The following is a 15,783-nucleotide window of genomic DNA, read 5'->3' as shown; positions in this document are numbered from 1 at the left end:
GGAGCGCCTGCAGAAATTTAGCCGAGTGGGCTTGACGCAGAGCTGTCTCTAGGCGGATTGAGGTCAAGCGCGTTGATCAATGTGGGGGCCAGACAATCCGTTTTCTGCAGCACTGCAGCTTACGACCGGGGAGGGCGCGGTGGATACGCCAGACTGGACCACTGGACAAATTGACACGTTCCTCTGTCTACAATCTACACTCTGCAGTGGACGGTGGGACCTCGGACCTGATGCGTCCACAGGGGAGATTTTGGGGCCGGGAGACGACACTGGTTGCGATGGCTCAGTCAAGACTGCTTATGGCGTCAAGTTTTAAGGAATCCATCTGCAGGACTTCTGTTGATCACCGACCAAGTCCAACCTCTTGTGGACAAGAGGATACTCGAGTTGGTTTGAATCTTCCAGAAGGGGCCGACGGAGGAATGAAGGATGCCCCTTTCTGTTCACCAGGCTTTAGCTTCATTCGCAGGGTGGTCCAACGGCTTGCCTTCGTACGCATTTACTGCCCGCAGAGTGGACAAGTGTGCCTGAGATGACCGGAGATTAAACAAAAAGTAAAATGCAAGTGCAGATTGCCAACCCCGAGGGTCGGCGACACATTGAATATGGGCGGAAATGCCTAGTGGATACATTGCATGAGAAGGAATAAATATTGAAATAAGGATAAGGTTCAATAAGAAAATAAAGAGAAACCATTAGGAAAATCCGCCATGGACATGGCGCCCTTCAGAGCGCATGGCGGATCCACAAGAGCTGCTGCTCCACCCAAACCTCATGTCTTTTGCTCGCACCAAGAAGGTCATCACGTCGCTGTATGGTACACAAAAGGATAAAGAGAGAAAAAAAAAATCAAAACCGCGAAGGGATGGCACGACCGAACGGCCTCTTTGAGTCCATGATCACCTCAGAATCCACGATAACCGGTCGCTTGCGGGGCGAGCCCGGTGGGCTGGCCATAAGGCATTGGACTAGCCGGAGCTGCCGGGCCCTGCGTGAGCATCAGTCGGGAGCCACCCAGGATAGGGGTGTTATCCTCCTCAACGCGTTGAGTCTTCTCCCGGTTCTTGCGCTCTTCATTATCCTTCTTGAGCATCTCGATCGTGCGCGTTTGCTCGCACAGGAAGTTGATCATGAAGGGCATGGTGAAGTCGTGCAGACCCTTGCGCCATGAAATCTCCATGATCACGTCAGGGCGAATCAGGTCGTAGCAAGCATAGAGCATGCCCACGTAGCATTCGCGGCTACCGATATCAACAAACTGTACAGGGATATATCAGTAAATGGTCGTCAAGTTTACAAACAGACTCAAGTGTTACTTACGTATCGAAGAAGGTCCTCAACCACCTCCGGCTTGGCAGAGATGGCGGCGGTCTCAATGGCATCCTTGTAAAGCTTATCTTGCTTGGAGAGCGCAATGGACTTCTCCCACCGCTTGTTTTTGCGGTAGATGCTGGCGGCAATTTGACGGAAGAAGATGAGCTCGTGCTTCTCGAGACGTTGCGCCAGCTCGACAGAATCGAAGTTGTCGTGGTTGTCAACCGAGTCACGGAGAGTCTTGTAGTCCTCTTCCTCAATGAGAAGCTCGTTGATCGCATCATTCACCGCACGCTTGTTTTGGCTCTGAACATTGAGCATAAACGGCTTGATCAGAGGGATGTTGTCGGAGGCCTTAAACAGGCGGACCACACGGCTGACGTCGATGCGAGGAGTGAGAACCTGGAGCAGGTCGGTGATGAGGAGGGGCTGCTCCTGGAGATAGAAAGTGAGGGCACGGTAATAAATCTCCAGATTGGCAACCTTGACGATGATATCCTTGAAGGAGTGGTGCTCCCAGGCATCGGCTGCACGCTCCATCATAGCGAGAGCTGCATTGTCCCATTCATCGTAATGGCAGTACAGGAAGACCAGCTCAGGCCACAAGTTGGCCTCCTCGCAAGCACGGATCATCTTGGGGATGTTGATACGAGACCAGAACAGCTTCAGATGCTCCATCACGCGGTCGGGGTGGTACTTGGACAGAGCAATACCCAGTTCAGTGAACATTCCCATGTGGGCACGCTCGAGACCAAGACCCGCCTCGAGAACGGAGATGAGCTCATCAAAGTAGCCGTTTCGCTCGTACTGACGGACAAGGGTCTGAAGCTCTTCGGCGTGAACAATCAGGTTGAGACCGCAAATCTGGGCGAGACGGAATTCCTTCTTGTTCACACAGGCCTCGTTGACCTGCTTCCATACTTTGACACTGTTGGCCTTGCGTGCGCACTCGACGGCAGCCTGGTATTCCTCCAGGTGGACAAGGGTGGTGGCAAGCTTGGCCCAGTTGGAAACGCTGGTGTAGAAGATCTTGGCAGCCTGGTGGTATCCCTCCTCATAGGCCTTGTCTCCCGAAGCTTCAATGTCGGCGACGTTGGTTGAGCGGAGGAAGTCCTCAAGCTCCGCAAGCTGGTCAAGGCGGGCAAAGCAAAAGGCGAGACCAGTATCAATCGCGGGCTCACGCAGGGTCTTGCGGGCCATGCGCAGGAACTTGACGAGATCTTCATCCTTGCCGGCGTGGGTCGCAATCTCAATCACCTCGTTGTAGTTGGAAGGATCATTGGCGCGAATGTAGGATTCAATGGAGTCGGTGACACGCAGGCCGTCCAACTGGGCCTTGGCGACCTTGCTCCAGACCTCGGGGAGCTCAACACGCTCGGCAAACTCTTGAGCCCGATCAATGCTGACAATGTTCTCAACGAGGACATTAACAGCAGCGAGCTGGTTGTTAACCTTCTTGTAGATCTCAAACGCCTCCTCGTAAAGGCCAACCTGGATACACATCTCGGCGATCTCATCGGCAGAGAATTCGTTCAGCTGGTGAATGTAGTCCATGAGACGGCTCTTGTCGGCCTTGGCAGCAGTCAGCATCAGCAGGTTCTGCAGACTGGTGTTGTCACTGAAGGGGGAGGGCTCCAGGATAATCTTCTCCAACAGCTCAATCAGCTCGCCAGGCAGGTCAGCATCAAGGAAGCACTTCACAGCGACCGAGACCTTGTCAGGCTCGGTGGACTCGGGTACTGCGGTCGCAATGACCTGATCGACAAGAGATCGACGGTGCATGTTGTTCTCGCTCAGGACAAAGGTCCAGATTTCAGGATCAGCGCGCTCGACCAAGTAACGAGCCTGGGCACGGTACATGGAGTTTTCATTGGTGATGCTGATGAGCTCCAAGTCATTCTGACCCTTGCTGTAAGCAATAAAGGCCAAGTTGGGGTCACGCTTCTCGCAGTACTTTCCGACGGTCAGAGTGTCGTACATGTCGTTCTCCTTGAGGAACTTCTCGGGGTTGTTGTTGCTGTCAATGTAGATCTTGGCAAGCGCATTGTAGACAGCCTGCTGCTGGTTGCCAGTGGCAAGGGTCGCCTCGAGGAAGGGGAGCAACAGCTTGAGACGGTTGCGGCTCTCGACCTCAGACACGAGCTCGTCAATGGGAATCACAGCCGGGTCCACGGTGGTGAGAAGATTCTTGATGATGCTCTCGTCGCAATCGACGTCCAGCAAGCCGCCGACAACCGCGGGGGCCCGAGAGGGGTTGACTCGTTGAACATAGACCTCGATAGACTTGAACTGCTGATTCTGGTAAAGGTAGAGAACGAGATCGTGGATGAAGTTGAACCGGTCGCAGACAATGATGAGAGGAAGCTGCTCGGTCAGATGAGCTTCCTTCAAGAAATTCTTGACCTTCTCTGGGTTGTAGTAGTTGCTCTCCCGACAGATGCGCTCGACTTCGGTGATCTGGCTCATCGCGGTAGCAGCCTCAATGTACTTGAAATGGACGTCGGGATCCTCACTGAGGTTGACAATGCTGCCAAGGTAGTAGTAGAGACCCTCAGCGGTACGGTACTTCTCGAGCAGATCAATAAGGCGGTTGGGTCCGAGCAGATCAGAGAACTTGGTGGCAATCTGGACGACGGCCTGCAAATTCTGGCGAATGTTGGCCTCGAGCATGAAGTCCAAGCACTCCAGGGTCTGCTCAACAGAGAGACGACCAAAGTAGTTCATCAACCATTCGTTGCTCAGCTTATCCGTCTTGACAATGTTGCGCTTGATCACGGCCGGATCGTCAGAGTTCTCGAGCGCACGCTGGACAAGACCAGCACCCTCGCAGAGCTGTGAGATGCGTGGGCGATCGTAGTGCGTGAAAATCTCATTGCCAAGAATGGCGTCCGCAACCTGGGGAGCGTTCACGAGGTTCATCTCGAGAAGGCGAGTCTGCAAATGACCGTGCTCGGGCTTGTTATCCTTGAGCGCATCAAGAAGGAATGAAGTCGCCTGCTGGATCATGTTTTGAGACAGGAAAACATCCACAACTCGGTCGAGGTCAACGAGTGCGCCACCCTCCTCATTGGCGAGCTGAGTCGCAAACTCGGCACCCTTCTCAGGGTTAACTCGCACAATGTGCTGCAGGAGCTGAGTGTAATCAGGCTGATAGCCGACCTGCTTGGAGTAGGCAAGGATCTTGTCAAATTGACCAGTCTCGGCGAATCCAGCAACCACCTTGTGAGGAACATTCGACTCTAGGTAGACGTTCAGAGCGAGGTTCATGTCATAAGGCCGGATGATATCACCAAGCTCCTCGGACGCCTCCAGCTTCTTCTCGGACATCCACTTCTCCAACAAGTGCTTGCGGTTTTGCTGAAGGACTGGGCGAACAAGCTCCACACTCTCGTAGCGGTTCAGGGAGCCCTTATCCAGCAGCATACCGAAATACTGAAGAATGACAGACATCTGACCGGTCTGGGGGGCATTCTTGAAGCGAGAAATGGTCTCTGGCGTGCGAAGGAATCCTCGGGGAGAGTTGGCGGCAACCTTGGCAGCTTCCGTGAAGTTGCCCGCACTCAGAAGGGTGTCGAACTGCTGCTGGTAAAGGTGATCGGCTCCGGGGAGTCCAGCCCGGGAAGCGAGCTTGACCGCGAGACCCGACATGGCCGGGTTGTTCATGAGATAATCAATCACGGTGCTCTCATCCACGCTAACGGAGAGGACCTGACCCTTGCGGTTCACGCCCACGAGACCAGCACCCTCGGTATCGGCAGCGGTGGTGAAGATGGTCTCACTGGAAATGCGATTCATGAAGATACAGGTACCGGTCTCGAGGTCGTAGAGGTGGATGAAACCGTACTTGGTCACCAGGTAGACGATGTCGTACTTGGTGGAAACCTGCATGGCAACGGGGAAGTCGTTCACGGCCTCTTGTGGGAAGTAGACTTCGACGGCCTTCTTCTGGAAACGAGGATTGGGTTCTTGGTGATCAATCTCGGCAATCTGGAGCTTCGCACCGGTTTGGGTTCGAACTGCAAAGGTGAAGAGATGGTGAGGCAGAGGGGAGCCTTCGACGTTGATGTCGGCGAACGCCGCGGCGTGACCCTCAATGAACTGCGAAATACCGCGCTCCTTGGAGTAGAGTTGCATTGATCCAACGACTCGACCCTGTTGTTGACTGATACCCACGACGACCATCCACTTCTCCTCAGCGTTGACGCGGTAGTTGATGATTTGGCATCCCTAGAAGTGGCCGAGCATGAGCTGTGGCTGGTTCTTTCCTGATATCTTCCAGCCTGTCGGCAAAATATGGAACTTACCGAGAGGTTAGGTAGGCGATCAAACATCTTGACGGGGTTCTGCTGCGTCGCGTCGTAAACGTCCCAATGGTAGACGGAAGTCTCGGTGACCAAACCCAAGGACCTCTCGCTGAACCATTTCCAGTAAACGATGTCTTCATTCATGACGGCAGACTTCAGCTTTTGCTTTGCAGCGAGGTCAAAGATCTGAATTGTTCGGCCTTGGGCCTTCAGCGCAATGATGTTCTTGCTCCAGTGCATGATCGCACTGTCGGCATTGATTGGTCGCCGCATCACATCATTGTTGTTTTTCAAATCAACAATGATAACCTGGGGCTTCTCATCTTCGTCGAGCTTCTGGCGAACACAGACATAGTGATCGGATTCAAGGGTCTAATTGAAGATGGTTCCATCGTCAGCCAATCGTCGTTCACGCGCCGGTGTATTCCGAGGGTCAAAGAAAGGGACTTACACATGAGGTGAAGCCAATGGATGGTTGCTAGAGGCGCAAAGCATGTCAGTACGTTGTAGACCCAGATGAAGCTTGTTGACGGGATGCGCCGGGGTCGAGACGGGCAGTCGGAGCTCAACGCGATTCAAGCTCGTCATTGCAAATCAAAGTGAGGCGAGACATACCGCAATTCCAACGTTGGTCAACTGCGAGGAAAGCACGGTGTTAGCAAATGGTCAGTGGAGGTCTCCATTGAGTTTGACGCAGTGGGCAACGTACGTTGATGAGTTCTGTGAACTTGATGGGTAGAGGTGCCATATTTACTTAGGCCGGCTGCACGACCTGGTGCCTCCGAATTAACGCCTCGCAAGAAAACCAGAATGAGTGAAAGAAAAGGGGGAATCGTGAGAGAGGCAGACGCAGAAGTGAGGTCAAAAAGAAAGTCTGGGAGATGGAGAGAGTTAGAGGAGGGGATATGGGAGAGAGAGGGGGGGGGACAATCTGGAGATACGCAAGTGACCTCAGGAGGTCCGCTGCTGTCGTTGCTGAGGTGTCGCTTATGGGGGGAGATCACGTGAAACAGGGGTACGGTGCAGGGCGGAAGGACAACATGTGGAGGTTCGGAAAGCTGGCATCGAGAGGTCCACGGCAAAGCCCAGAACGAGGCGGTGTACGTCATCGACCGCTGGGCAGCTGCAGGAGCAATCGGTCATCGAGTTGGTGACCGCCCGTCTGACCGCCCGACTGTAATTGCCTGAGATTCAGCGCCCCAACTCCTCCAATTACACAAGCTGGGAGAACCGTCTCTCTTCACGTGATCTGTCTACTGGACTCGTCACGAGTCGGGACTGGTTGAAAGCGCGAGACGCCGACATACGTACTACTATCGCCTTCTTGGCGGTTGAGCAGACGGATCGTGAGAAGACTTTTCGCAGACGATTGGTTTGGTTTGGGGGTCATTTCAGAGGTCAAAAGATTTATGATTTCTTCACTGCATCGCAATGTCTTTCGTTCCTAGAATGATTAAACGACTTGTGGTCCACATTGAAATTGGATCTTGAAGTCTGGAGACCCGCGTCACTTTTTGCAAATTCATCTACATATACTCTCAACTGATATGGTGGTCACTACCGTCCATTCCAGGCGATTGCGGCCTTCTACCTCCAAGCACCACCCGGTGGTCTCGGCCCCTCGCACAAGTAACTGCTTGAAATTTTAAACCACCAAATTGAAAATGATCACAGAGGAAAAAACACAAGACCTCTCCGCAAAGCGACAGAGTATCTTTGCCCGGACGCACCCTCTTCGGCCATTCAGAACTGTTGCCATGGCCAGAGACACACTTGCACAATGGGACATGTGAGATACTAACTGCCTGTTGACTCTCCGATGGAGGGACTCCGAATTGAAATCTACTGTACCGAGCTTCGCCTACCTAAATTGACTTTGCTAGTCACAAGTAGGACGGACGTGGGCATTGTGAATGTCAGAGGGATACCTAGGTATTTGCCGCCCCGGACGGGATACAGTGCATCACCCCGGAGCTTCTTAGGTATGGAAGTGCAATCCTTCTGACCACCTAGCCATAGAGAAAACGCAAATTCATCTGACGCCTCGCTGACAAGACCGCTCGATCCACCTGCGGCCATCTTCCGAAAACACCACCAAACTAAAATTCGACACATACAAGGCAGATGATACTTTGGGATCGGCCTCTCCGTCACATTTGCACCGCAAACATCCACCAAGCGGCCGTGCTTACTCCGACACCATTGGTTATGTCCCGCCGAATATCGGATTTCCATATCAGAACTGGGGTTATCACCACGCCAGCCAAGCCCCGAAAGGATCTTGGGGCAGGAGTTGCTGCTCGACCAAGGCGGCGGGTGAAAAGCCAACAACGGCAAGACACCACATCGGGCCTTCGTATTGGAAGGTGTGGCAGGCCGAGATGCTTGGCAAGGTCTTGGCCTGCCAGCGGAGTAGCATCGCATCTGTTCACCCCGCGTGGGACCCCTGTGAGACCTTCTGGGGTGAGCGCGCTACTGGGTCTCGACTGGCACAGAAATGCGGGATAGGAATGCAAAGGCGCAAAGTATGAGAAGGTGCTCGAGCGCGAGGAGAGTCAGCAATGGGGGAGTATAAATGGAAGAGATGTAAGCCGACGGACTAAGGAATATTCACAAGATCAAGTCTTTCCTTGTCTGTTTCCCCAAGTCTTCCGTCTGTTAGTGCTCATTTTCAAAGACCAGTGGACTACTACTGCGCAATGGCTTCCAATGAGCCCGCGGAACCGATTCCAAAGGGCATCGTCGCGACCGCACGCCAGTCTTTTGCGGATCTTTTTGTCTGGAAACAACGTGTGGAAATCACTAACGAGTTTGGTGAGACTCGCGCGGAATGGCAGGCTCCAGAACCTATTCAGAATCCCATCGGTCTGATGGCACAACTTTCTGCTCGAGACTGGGTCTTCTTCCTCGTCGGACTTGCCGCGTGGACAGCCGATGCATTTGATTTCCATGCGCTGTCAATCCAGACAAAGAAGCTTGCGGATTACTATGGTCGCTCAAAGACTGACATCTCAACCGCGATCACGCTAACCTTACTCCTGCGAAGTGTCGGGGCTGCCTTTTTCGGATTCGCTGGTGATAAGTACGGTCGCAAATGGCCCATGGTGCTGAACATGATTGTACTCGGAATTCTGCAAATTGCGACCATCTACAGTCGGACTTTTCAGCAATTTCTAGCAGTCCGAAGTCTCTTTGGCCTGTTTATGGGTGGAGTTTATGGAAATGCCATTGCCATGGCGTTGGAGCACTGCCCGTGAGTTATTCGCTGATTTCACTGCACCGATTGGTGACCGTTTTCAACGAGGAGGCTGACAGTCGTGGGTTAATCTCGACAGAGTGAATGCCAGAGGACTCATGTCTGGAATTCTGCAGCAAGGGTACTCGCTTGGATATGTGTTGGCGGCATGTGCCAATCTTGGAGTCGGCGGCTCCACGGACAGCTGGAAGACCGTTTTCTGGGCGGCAGGTGAGAAAAGACAAGAAACCTCCCTTTGATGGATAGCAAGCAAATACTGAAATTTGTCCCACTAGCGGGAATCTCCATTGGTATCGGCATCATTCGCATCTTCTTTCCCGAGTCGAAACAGTTTATTGAGGCGAAAAAGGCAGGAAAGAGGAACATGAGCGCTGGCGAATTCGGCAAAGAGATCAAACTGATGCTGGCCAAAGAATGGAAGATGTGCGTTTATTGCGTTTTCCTCATGACTTGGGTAAGACTTTGTTCCTTCTCCCCTCCCACGGCGTGTTTGACCGGTTGGCTAATTCTACGCCTTTTTTTCCCTGCAGTTCAACTACTACTCCCACACCTCACAAGACTCATACACCACCTTCATGCTCACGCAAAAGAAAATGAACAATTCCGGGGCTTCAAGAGCGTCGATCTTGATGAAAACTGGGGCCTGTGTCGGGGGAACAGTCATCGGCTACCTATCACAGTTTGTCGGACGGCGCCGCGCTATTGTCGTGGCGGCCCTGATCTCGGCACTTCTCATTCCTGCGTGGATCCTGCCAACTGACGAAGCATCGCTCAGTGCCAGCGGCTTCTTCATGCAGTTCTTTGTCCAAGGTGCATGGGGAGTTATTCCAATCCATCTGAACGAGCTCTCCCCACCTGCCTTCCGATCATCTTTCCCAGGAATTACATACCAGGTTGGTAATATGATCAGCTCGCCTTCGGCGCAGATTGTGAATGCGATTGCCGAATCTACATGGATCAGCATCCCGTCAGGGGGCCGGGCTTCGGCCTACGGTCCGGTCATGGGTATTGCGACTGCGATCATTGCCGTCGGAATCATCATCACCACGGCTCTGGGGCCAGAGAAGCGCGGTCGCCGATTCGAGCTCGTTGTCAATGCAATTGATGAGCATGCCAGTGCGAAGACTGTGGACCTGGAGCAGGGCGAGGACCACAAACCTCGGGATGAGGTAATTGAAATGGCTGATCAGAAAAGATAGAGACAGAGAGGCTCGGCATCGGGTCAAAAATAGGGTCTTATTTTCGAATGTACACGCTGATCATGTCCGTCCCCCTGGCCACTTCGTAAGAACGCGGTGGCTTGATATACAGAAGTCTCTGAAAGTTTCCAGTTTCTGAATCACAATCATTTTTCTCTTTCCCGTCATCCGCCACCTCTCCAGTAATCTCACCGTTACCTCCCTTCACAAGTAGGTTCCAGTGAACGCCTTTCAATCCCCATGGGGGACCTGCAAGTCTTGGGTCTTTGTACATCGGAAATTCCAAGCAGATCAGGAGACCCTGAGATTTGATCACTCGAGACATGCCTGCTGCCCAGTCTGGTCTTTTTCGAGGGTGAAGCGCACACAGAAACTGGATCTCGGATCAGCGCCGGGAACGAGCATTCCTGCAACCTTCACTCACAGTATAGTCATAGACCAGATCAAACGCGTTCGACCCATCAGCTCCTTCCTCAACACTCCACGCAGGATTCAAAAAGTCGCCTTTCACAAACGTCACCGAGCCAGGACTTGAAGGCGGACGATACTGAGGTCCAAAATAGTCCGCAGGCGGACGAGCCATTACATCCGCCGCGTATCTCCTAGCCTCTTGAACCGCCGTCTCGGAGATCTCCAGTCCACAGGCATCAAAGCCATGCAGCGCAAGCATCACCACGTCATACCCCCGACCACACCCCTGAGATCCATCGGATACAGCAGCAAGTCAGCCCGTCGTTTCGTCGCCCATTCCTCTGTGCTCCCGGCTCTACAATCCTACAGCACTGCACATACGGGTCCGTGTATGTACTTGATAGTAGGTAGAAGTGGTATTCAGAATGATGACGTACCGGAACAAGAGCCCTTTTACGCCTCCCCGTCGGAGTGAGAGGGCTCAAAAGGGGCGTTTGCTGTTCAACCAAGTCGATCAGGGCCGGCGAAGGTTTCCCTCGATCCCAGAGGTTACTTTCGCCGGCGTCCCAGAGATCCGACCATGCTGAGCTGTGGTCTTCCACGGGACTTGATGAAGAAGTAGAGAATTGTCAGGAATCTAATCCAGGAGTCTTTGTGTTCCAGGGAAAGGAGGGAGAAAAGTGGTCAAGGCCAGAGGACTAGAGAGATGTGTGAAAATCCTCGCACTCACCGATTCAGAAAGGTGTTTAACAGGCGACCCCCGCCCCCGGGGTGAGCTTGGGATTCGGAACTTTGGACCATTATCTGGGAGATTCCAGACCAGGTTAAAAGGCTGGACTTGAAATAAAAATAAAGCTCAAAGGCCCTCGTTGGGGCGGTTGGTGGTCAAAGAGCCGGGAGAGAGCCGGGGGGGATCCACCTGAAGTGTGGAAACTGCAGCAGAAGCCGTCGCGACGATTCAAGTGCCGATACGGTCCGGCAGTGGGCTGTCCATTTTTAGGAAGGGGATAGAATCCCATGGCCAGACACTTCATGGAGGATTGGTCACGCTCTTGGATTCTGTGGATTTTAATTTTTTTTTTTCTGTTTGGCCACGAGCAAGCAAGTCATAGTGATGCATGATCATTCCCGATCGGGTTGCTTTTGAATCGGTTCAGTACCTGGCGTGAACTCAATGAGGGCCAGACGAGACGGAAATGAATTGAAATTGATAGATTCTGACTGGTCATAGCCATCAGAATTGACGTCTTGGGCCTGGATAGTGTTTGGTCCAGTACACCCGCTCAAGGTAACCTAACATATAGCTTTCGATGCGAGTTTGAAGGCTTCGTCGGTACCCATGTCAAGCCTGCGACCTTGGTGAGCAACTCTTTTCTGACGCAGGCTCCAGTGAGGACTATAAAATATACTGCGTTGTGTATACAGTTTGCAGTCTGTTAACCACAATTGAATAAAGTTGCTTGACCGGAATAGCAAAGCTTCCACGTCCACTCTAGCTGAATTCTTGTTCAACAATCAGGGCCTGAGTCTTACCCCCCGGCTCCATCACGGGTCGAGGTTCACGCGGTCCTGCTCAGAGGGCCACATATTGGATCTGCACTTGGAGTTATTGAAAAATAAATATTGCTCTCGAGTACGAGGACTGACGACGGAAATCACTGCATTTTGATCGACGACGTTGGCTGTCACAGCAAGGACCATGACGCGATCCATCAATTAATTGATCCTGCCTGCGGGGTTGAGTCTGCTGCAACGAGATCGTGTGTGTACGCGATCGGCGTCAGGCCGCGCAGTGATGTCGTAACTATGGCGGTGTCCGCGTTGGAAATCCCTTCCGCGTCCAGTCAGCTGTGCAGACCTCTTTCGCAATTGAAGATGCTCATATCCTGGTCAATGTATGCTTCACGTAAATGATAAGTTGCGCCTTGAAACTGCAAAGATATGGTCCACTCAGATCGCCAGCGACCGCGATCGGTGTCGGGTTACTCCTGTGGTCTGGATGAATCTGTTCCCTCCACCTCGATCCATTGCTCGACTAGGAACAGTGAAAACACTGCGATCAAGAATTTCATCATGCTATCCAGTCAACTGGGTTGGCTCGTTGGCGCGCGGGGCTCAATCGGCTAAAATGTCATTCTATAGTTGGAATCTTCCTTTAATCTCAGCCAGGGCGAGCAACGAGACGCTTGTCGTGCACAATAATTGGAAGCTAGCCACCCAAGTCTTTGAACATCGCTTGGTTACCTCAGTACGCGGATCATTCTCCCGTTTCGACCCGGTGGATGCAGGGCACGTATGTTCAGAGAACCGTGAAATCCACTCACGGAGGATTGTAATGTTGATCTAATGTTTCATGACTTCTTCTTTCCCTTCTCCGTGTGAAGTACAGGTTTCGGATACCCGAACTGCCGGAAGAAGGGGAAAGTCTAGTTCCAGCGGGTCGGAAGTCTTCTCGTGGTCGACAACAATAGCTTCTTCGCAACGGCACCTACGCCATGCCCTTCTGGCTGGCACCAATCAGCCCCGGCGATCTCGATTACGAAGGGCTGTCGCGCATTCCTCGTTCTGGCGAGGGACTTGATCTGCTGCTGCTTCTGTACTCCCTGCGGGACATGGACAACGGAGACTGCAGGCCAGCCCAAGCCTGGAAAATGGGGAAGAGATGCACGTGAGCTCAGAATGAGGGGGTTTGGGACCCTTTGGACTCAGTTGGCTTTTTCTGACTTTCTGGCAAAGTTCACCAGACCAGGGTGATCCTTGGAACCGTCGGAGGTACTTGAGGTCTCGCCACCGGTATGTACACGTACAACAAGATCAACAGAGATCAACGAGTGGGACGATGTGCGGATGGCCCGGCTTGTCCTTTGAGAATGCCGGGGCACGAGAGACTACGAAATTGCACGACTATCGGTTGTTGATTCGGGATCGTACGGTCCGCCCCCTCCTTCCGGAATGATTGAGGCATGGGCCAAGAGACCCCGGCCTCTTCGCAGTCACTTTCACCCAGCTGTCTTGACGCATTCCTCCTTTTTGTAACTTGTGAGTCGCCTTTTCTCTCACAAAAGTCGTAGCTCCGATCCGGGGGGGGGGATCGAGCCCCGTTTTCTATGATTGACAAGACTACTGCCTCTTCGCAGTCGATGATGCATTTCCCCCGCAAAATCGAGCGAATCCGACAAGTCACAGCTCCAAGTGTACTGTACTTAAAGCATGTACCCGGCTGGTGGTCCCATGGCATGTAAGATACTATTGGCCACTCAGGAGCTGTAGCTGCAGCAGAGCGGGGCTGCAAGTGGGTCAACCGCGACTGGCAGTTGGTCGGGAGCACCACAGCATCAGCAGAGGAATCGCATGTACGAGTCATCACACGACCACCGGAACCACTTCCTCTCCCTTCACCACCAGACGATCCCCCCAACTTGGGAGCCAACTGGAGGCCAACTGGTAGGAGCCGGTAGGCTGACGGGACGAGTGGACATACCAGCCTCACTTCAGACTTACCCCGCATTCTGGCTCTTCTATATAAACGTAGATCTACAACACAGTCCGTTCCCCATCTTCATTGATCTTTGGATCATTGAACAAGTCTATCAAACACTACATCTCCACCTCTTTCTCTTCTCTCTCGCACATATACTTCCTCGTGCATCACAGACATTCATCATGGAAGAGGAGCTGAACAACTACAATTCCCAATGGGTCTCCTTCCACATCCGCGACCATCTGAAGGATGGCGAGATCACCGTCCAGAACACCGTCATTGAAGGGTACGGTAGTCCCCCGCCTCCTGTCTCTAATGGAGGAAAATAAAGAGAACAAATCAGTAGCATGGCGAGGTGTTCTGTTCCAACCTGACTGACATCAATCTTCGTCCCCTCACAGTGGTGAATTCCAAGACCCCAACAACCGCCGCAAGTCTCTCACTGAAGACGAGATCGACTATATGACCATCGAAGCCGATGGCGTCGGCGAGATCTGTGCCCGTGGCCGCCGCGGCAGTGAAGGTCGCCTGGATCTCTTCCACGGCGACACCAAGATTTGCGAGCTCCACTGGGAGAATCGTGGAGGAGAATACCACAATCTGGTCGAGGTGCTTGACGACAATTCCAAGTACCGCATCGAGCATGGGGGATGGAGTCCACAGGCAGGTCCGTTGGGACATGTCTTTGTGGACATTCGCGAGAAGGATGCGAAGAAGTAGAGTGGTCTTCGCCTGTACAGCATGAGGGGGACATTGTGGAAGAAGGGGAGTTGAACGGTAATGCGTTGATTAGAGCAGGGTCTCTCTCGTCTTTTACTCGTCCCTGCACTTCCCACCTCCCGCTTCTCTGGTCGGTGTGATACACGGCATGTGTTTCTAGACCTTGAGATTTTCCCCACCTTGTCTGGGGTTCTTTTTCCTGGGATCTGGCGTCCTGTTTGATTTAGTTAATACTATAACTCCCGAAACTACTTGGCTACTGAACCAAGATGGATGAATGAATGAATGATATTTGGAAATCTACTGCCGTCGCTTCCCTCTCCAGATAGATTTAGGGTTATTAGTGCTGTGGAATAAATTGTGCACGCTGATACTGGCATTGAGACCGAATGAGCGGACAGGGTCCACTGGCGAGCGGAACGCGTGTCCGAGATTTCAGATCGTGAAGACCAGAACGGTCTCGACTCCTGTCCGCGTCGGTCCCGCTGCGGAAGACCCCGAGCCTCGTGATCAAGATTGGGAAATCCTGGTGTCTGCGTTAACTTGGTACGCAACAGTCTGAACATGCTCATCCTCTGCGTAGCAAACTCCTGCCTTAAGATTGAATGGCGTACGCTCTGTATCAATTTGGAGGTAACCGATGCCCTTCCTGTTTCCCTTTCTGATTGCACAGCTCGTCAAGAAAGCAAAACGCCAATGTACCACTTTCCCATTCTGATCATTACAAGATTCTTTCATATTTTTGATATTAGTGATTACTAATATACGCTGTTGGAGGCTGTAGCCGGTAGGCGCTGTGTTGGATTGGTCCATCCTGGTGTGCTCTATCTTGCTTAACTCGACGTCAGAAATCTAGTCGACCGCCTCGAATAGAATAGCTTGGCCAAGTTGTATGGAAAGTCTTGCGTCATTGTTTGATGCATCTCTCAAGTTCATATGCACTGTCTCCCTTTGCCATCGAGTATTTCTGTCAGAAGATTCAAAAATCAGTATTTCCACCGCACTAGCATCTATACTTCATCGTGGCAGCGCGATCAACTATCAAAACACCGTTTCAGCTGGTCTCAAGAATCTTCTCTGTCTGGAACCTGGCTGTGC

At 52.5% G+C, this 15,783-nt stretch overlaps 4 protein-coding genes across 4 annotated transcripts; 2 read left to right on the top strand and 2 right to left on the bottom strand.

The window, feature by feature from the left end:
* Nucleotides 1-904: 904 nt before the first annotated feature.
* Nucleotides 905-6,366, bottom strand: POX_b02296 (putative clathrin heavy chain; the record flags this gene model as incomplete). The annotated part of the gene is made up of 6 exons (XM_050111210.1): nt 905-1,258; nt 1,321-5,541; nt 5,619-5,990; nt 6,070-6,096; nt 6,234-6,254; nt 6,328-6,366. The coding sequence occupies 6 exons, from the start codon at nt 6,364-6,366 to the stop codon at nt 905-907; spliced, it is 5,034 nt and encodes a 1,677-aa protein (XP_049971556.1).
* A 916-nt stretch (nt 6,367-7,282) lies between these two features.
* Nucleotides 7,283-10,073, top strand: POX_b02295 (uncharacterized protein; the record flags this gene model as incomplete). Its single annotated transcript, XM_050111209.1, has 7 exons — nt 7,283-7,407; nt 7,512-7,600; nt 7,674-8,081; nt 8,301-8,871; nt 8,954-9,084; nt 9,150-9,328; nt 9,405-10,073. The coding sequence occupies 7 exons, from the start codon at nt 7,283-7,285 to the stop codon at nt 10,071-10,073; spliced, it is 2,172 nt and encodes a 723-aa protein (XP_049971555.1).
* A 37-nt stretch (nt 10,074-10,110) lies between these two features.
* Nucleotides 10,111-11,285, bottom strand: POX_b02294 (uncharacterized protein; the record flags this gene model as incomplete). Its single annotated transcript, XM_050111208.1, has 4 exons — nt 10,111-10,446; nt 10,498-10,770; nt 10,922-11,090; nt 11,215-11,285. 4 exons carry the CDS (start codon nt 11,283-11,285, stop codon nt 10,111-10,113), a joined length of 849 nt encoding a protein of 282 aa, XP_049971554.1.
* A 2,862-nt stretch (nt 11,286-14,147) lies between these two features.
* Nucleotides 14,148-14,685, top strand: POX_b02293 (Terrelysin; the record flags this gene model as incomplete). The annotated part of the gene is made up of 2 exons (XM_050111207.1): nt 14,148-14,251; nt 14,367-14,685. The coding sequence occupies 2 exons, from the start codon at nt 14,148-14,150 to the stop codon at nt 14,683-14,685; spliced, it is 423 nt and encodes a 140-aa protein (XP_049971553.1).
* Nucleotides 14,686-15,783: the final 1,098 nt, after the last annotated feature.

Source organism: Penicillium oxalicum, chromosome II (assembly GCF_001723175.1).
Source record: "Penicillium oxalicum strain HP7-1 chromosome II, whole genome shotgun sequence".
NCBI lineage: Eukaryota > Fungi > Ascomycota > Eurotiomycetes > Eurotiales > Aspergillaceae > Penicillium > Penicillium oxalicum.
Note: the sequence above shows the minus strand (reverse complement) of the source record. Positions and strands in the feature narration are given on the sequence as shown.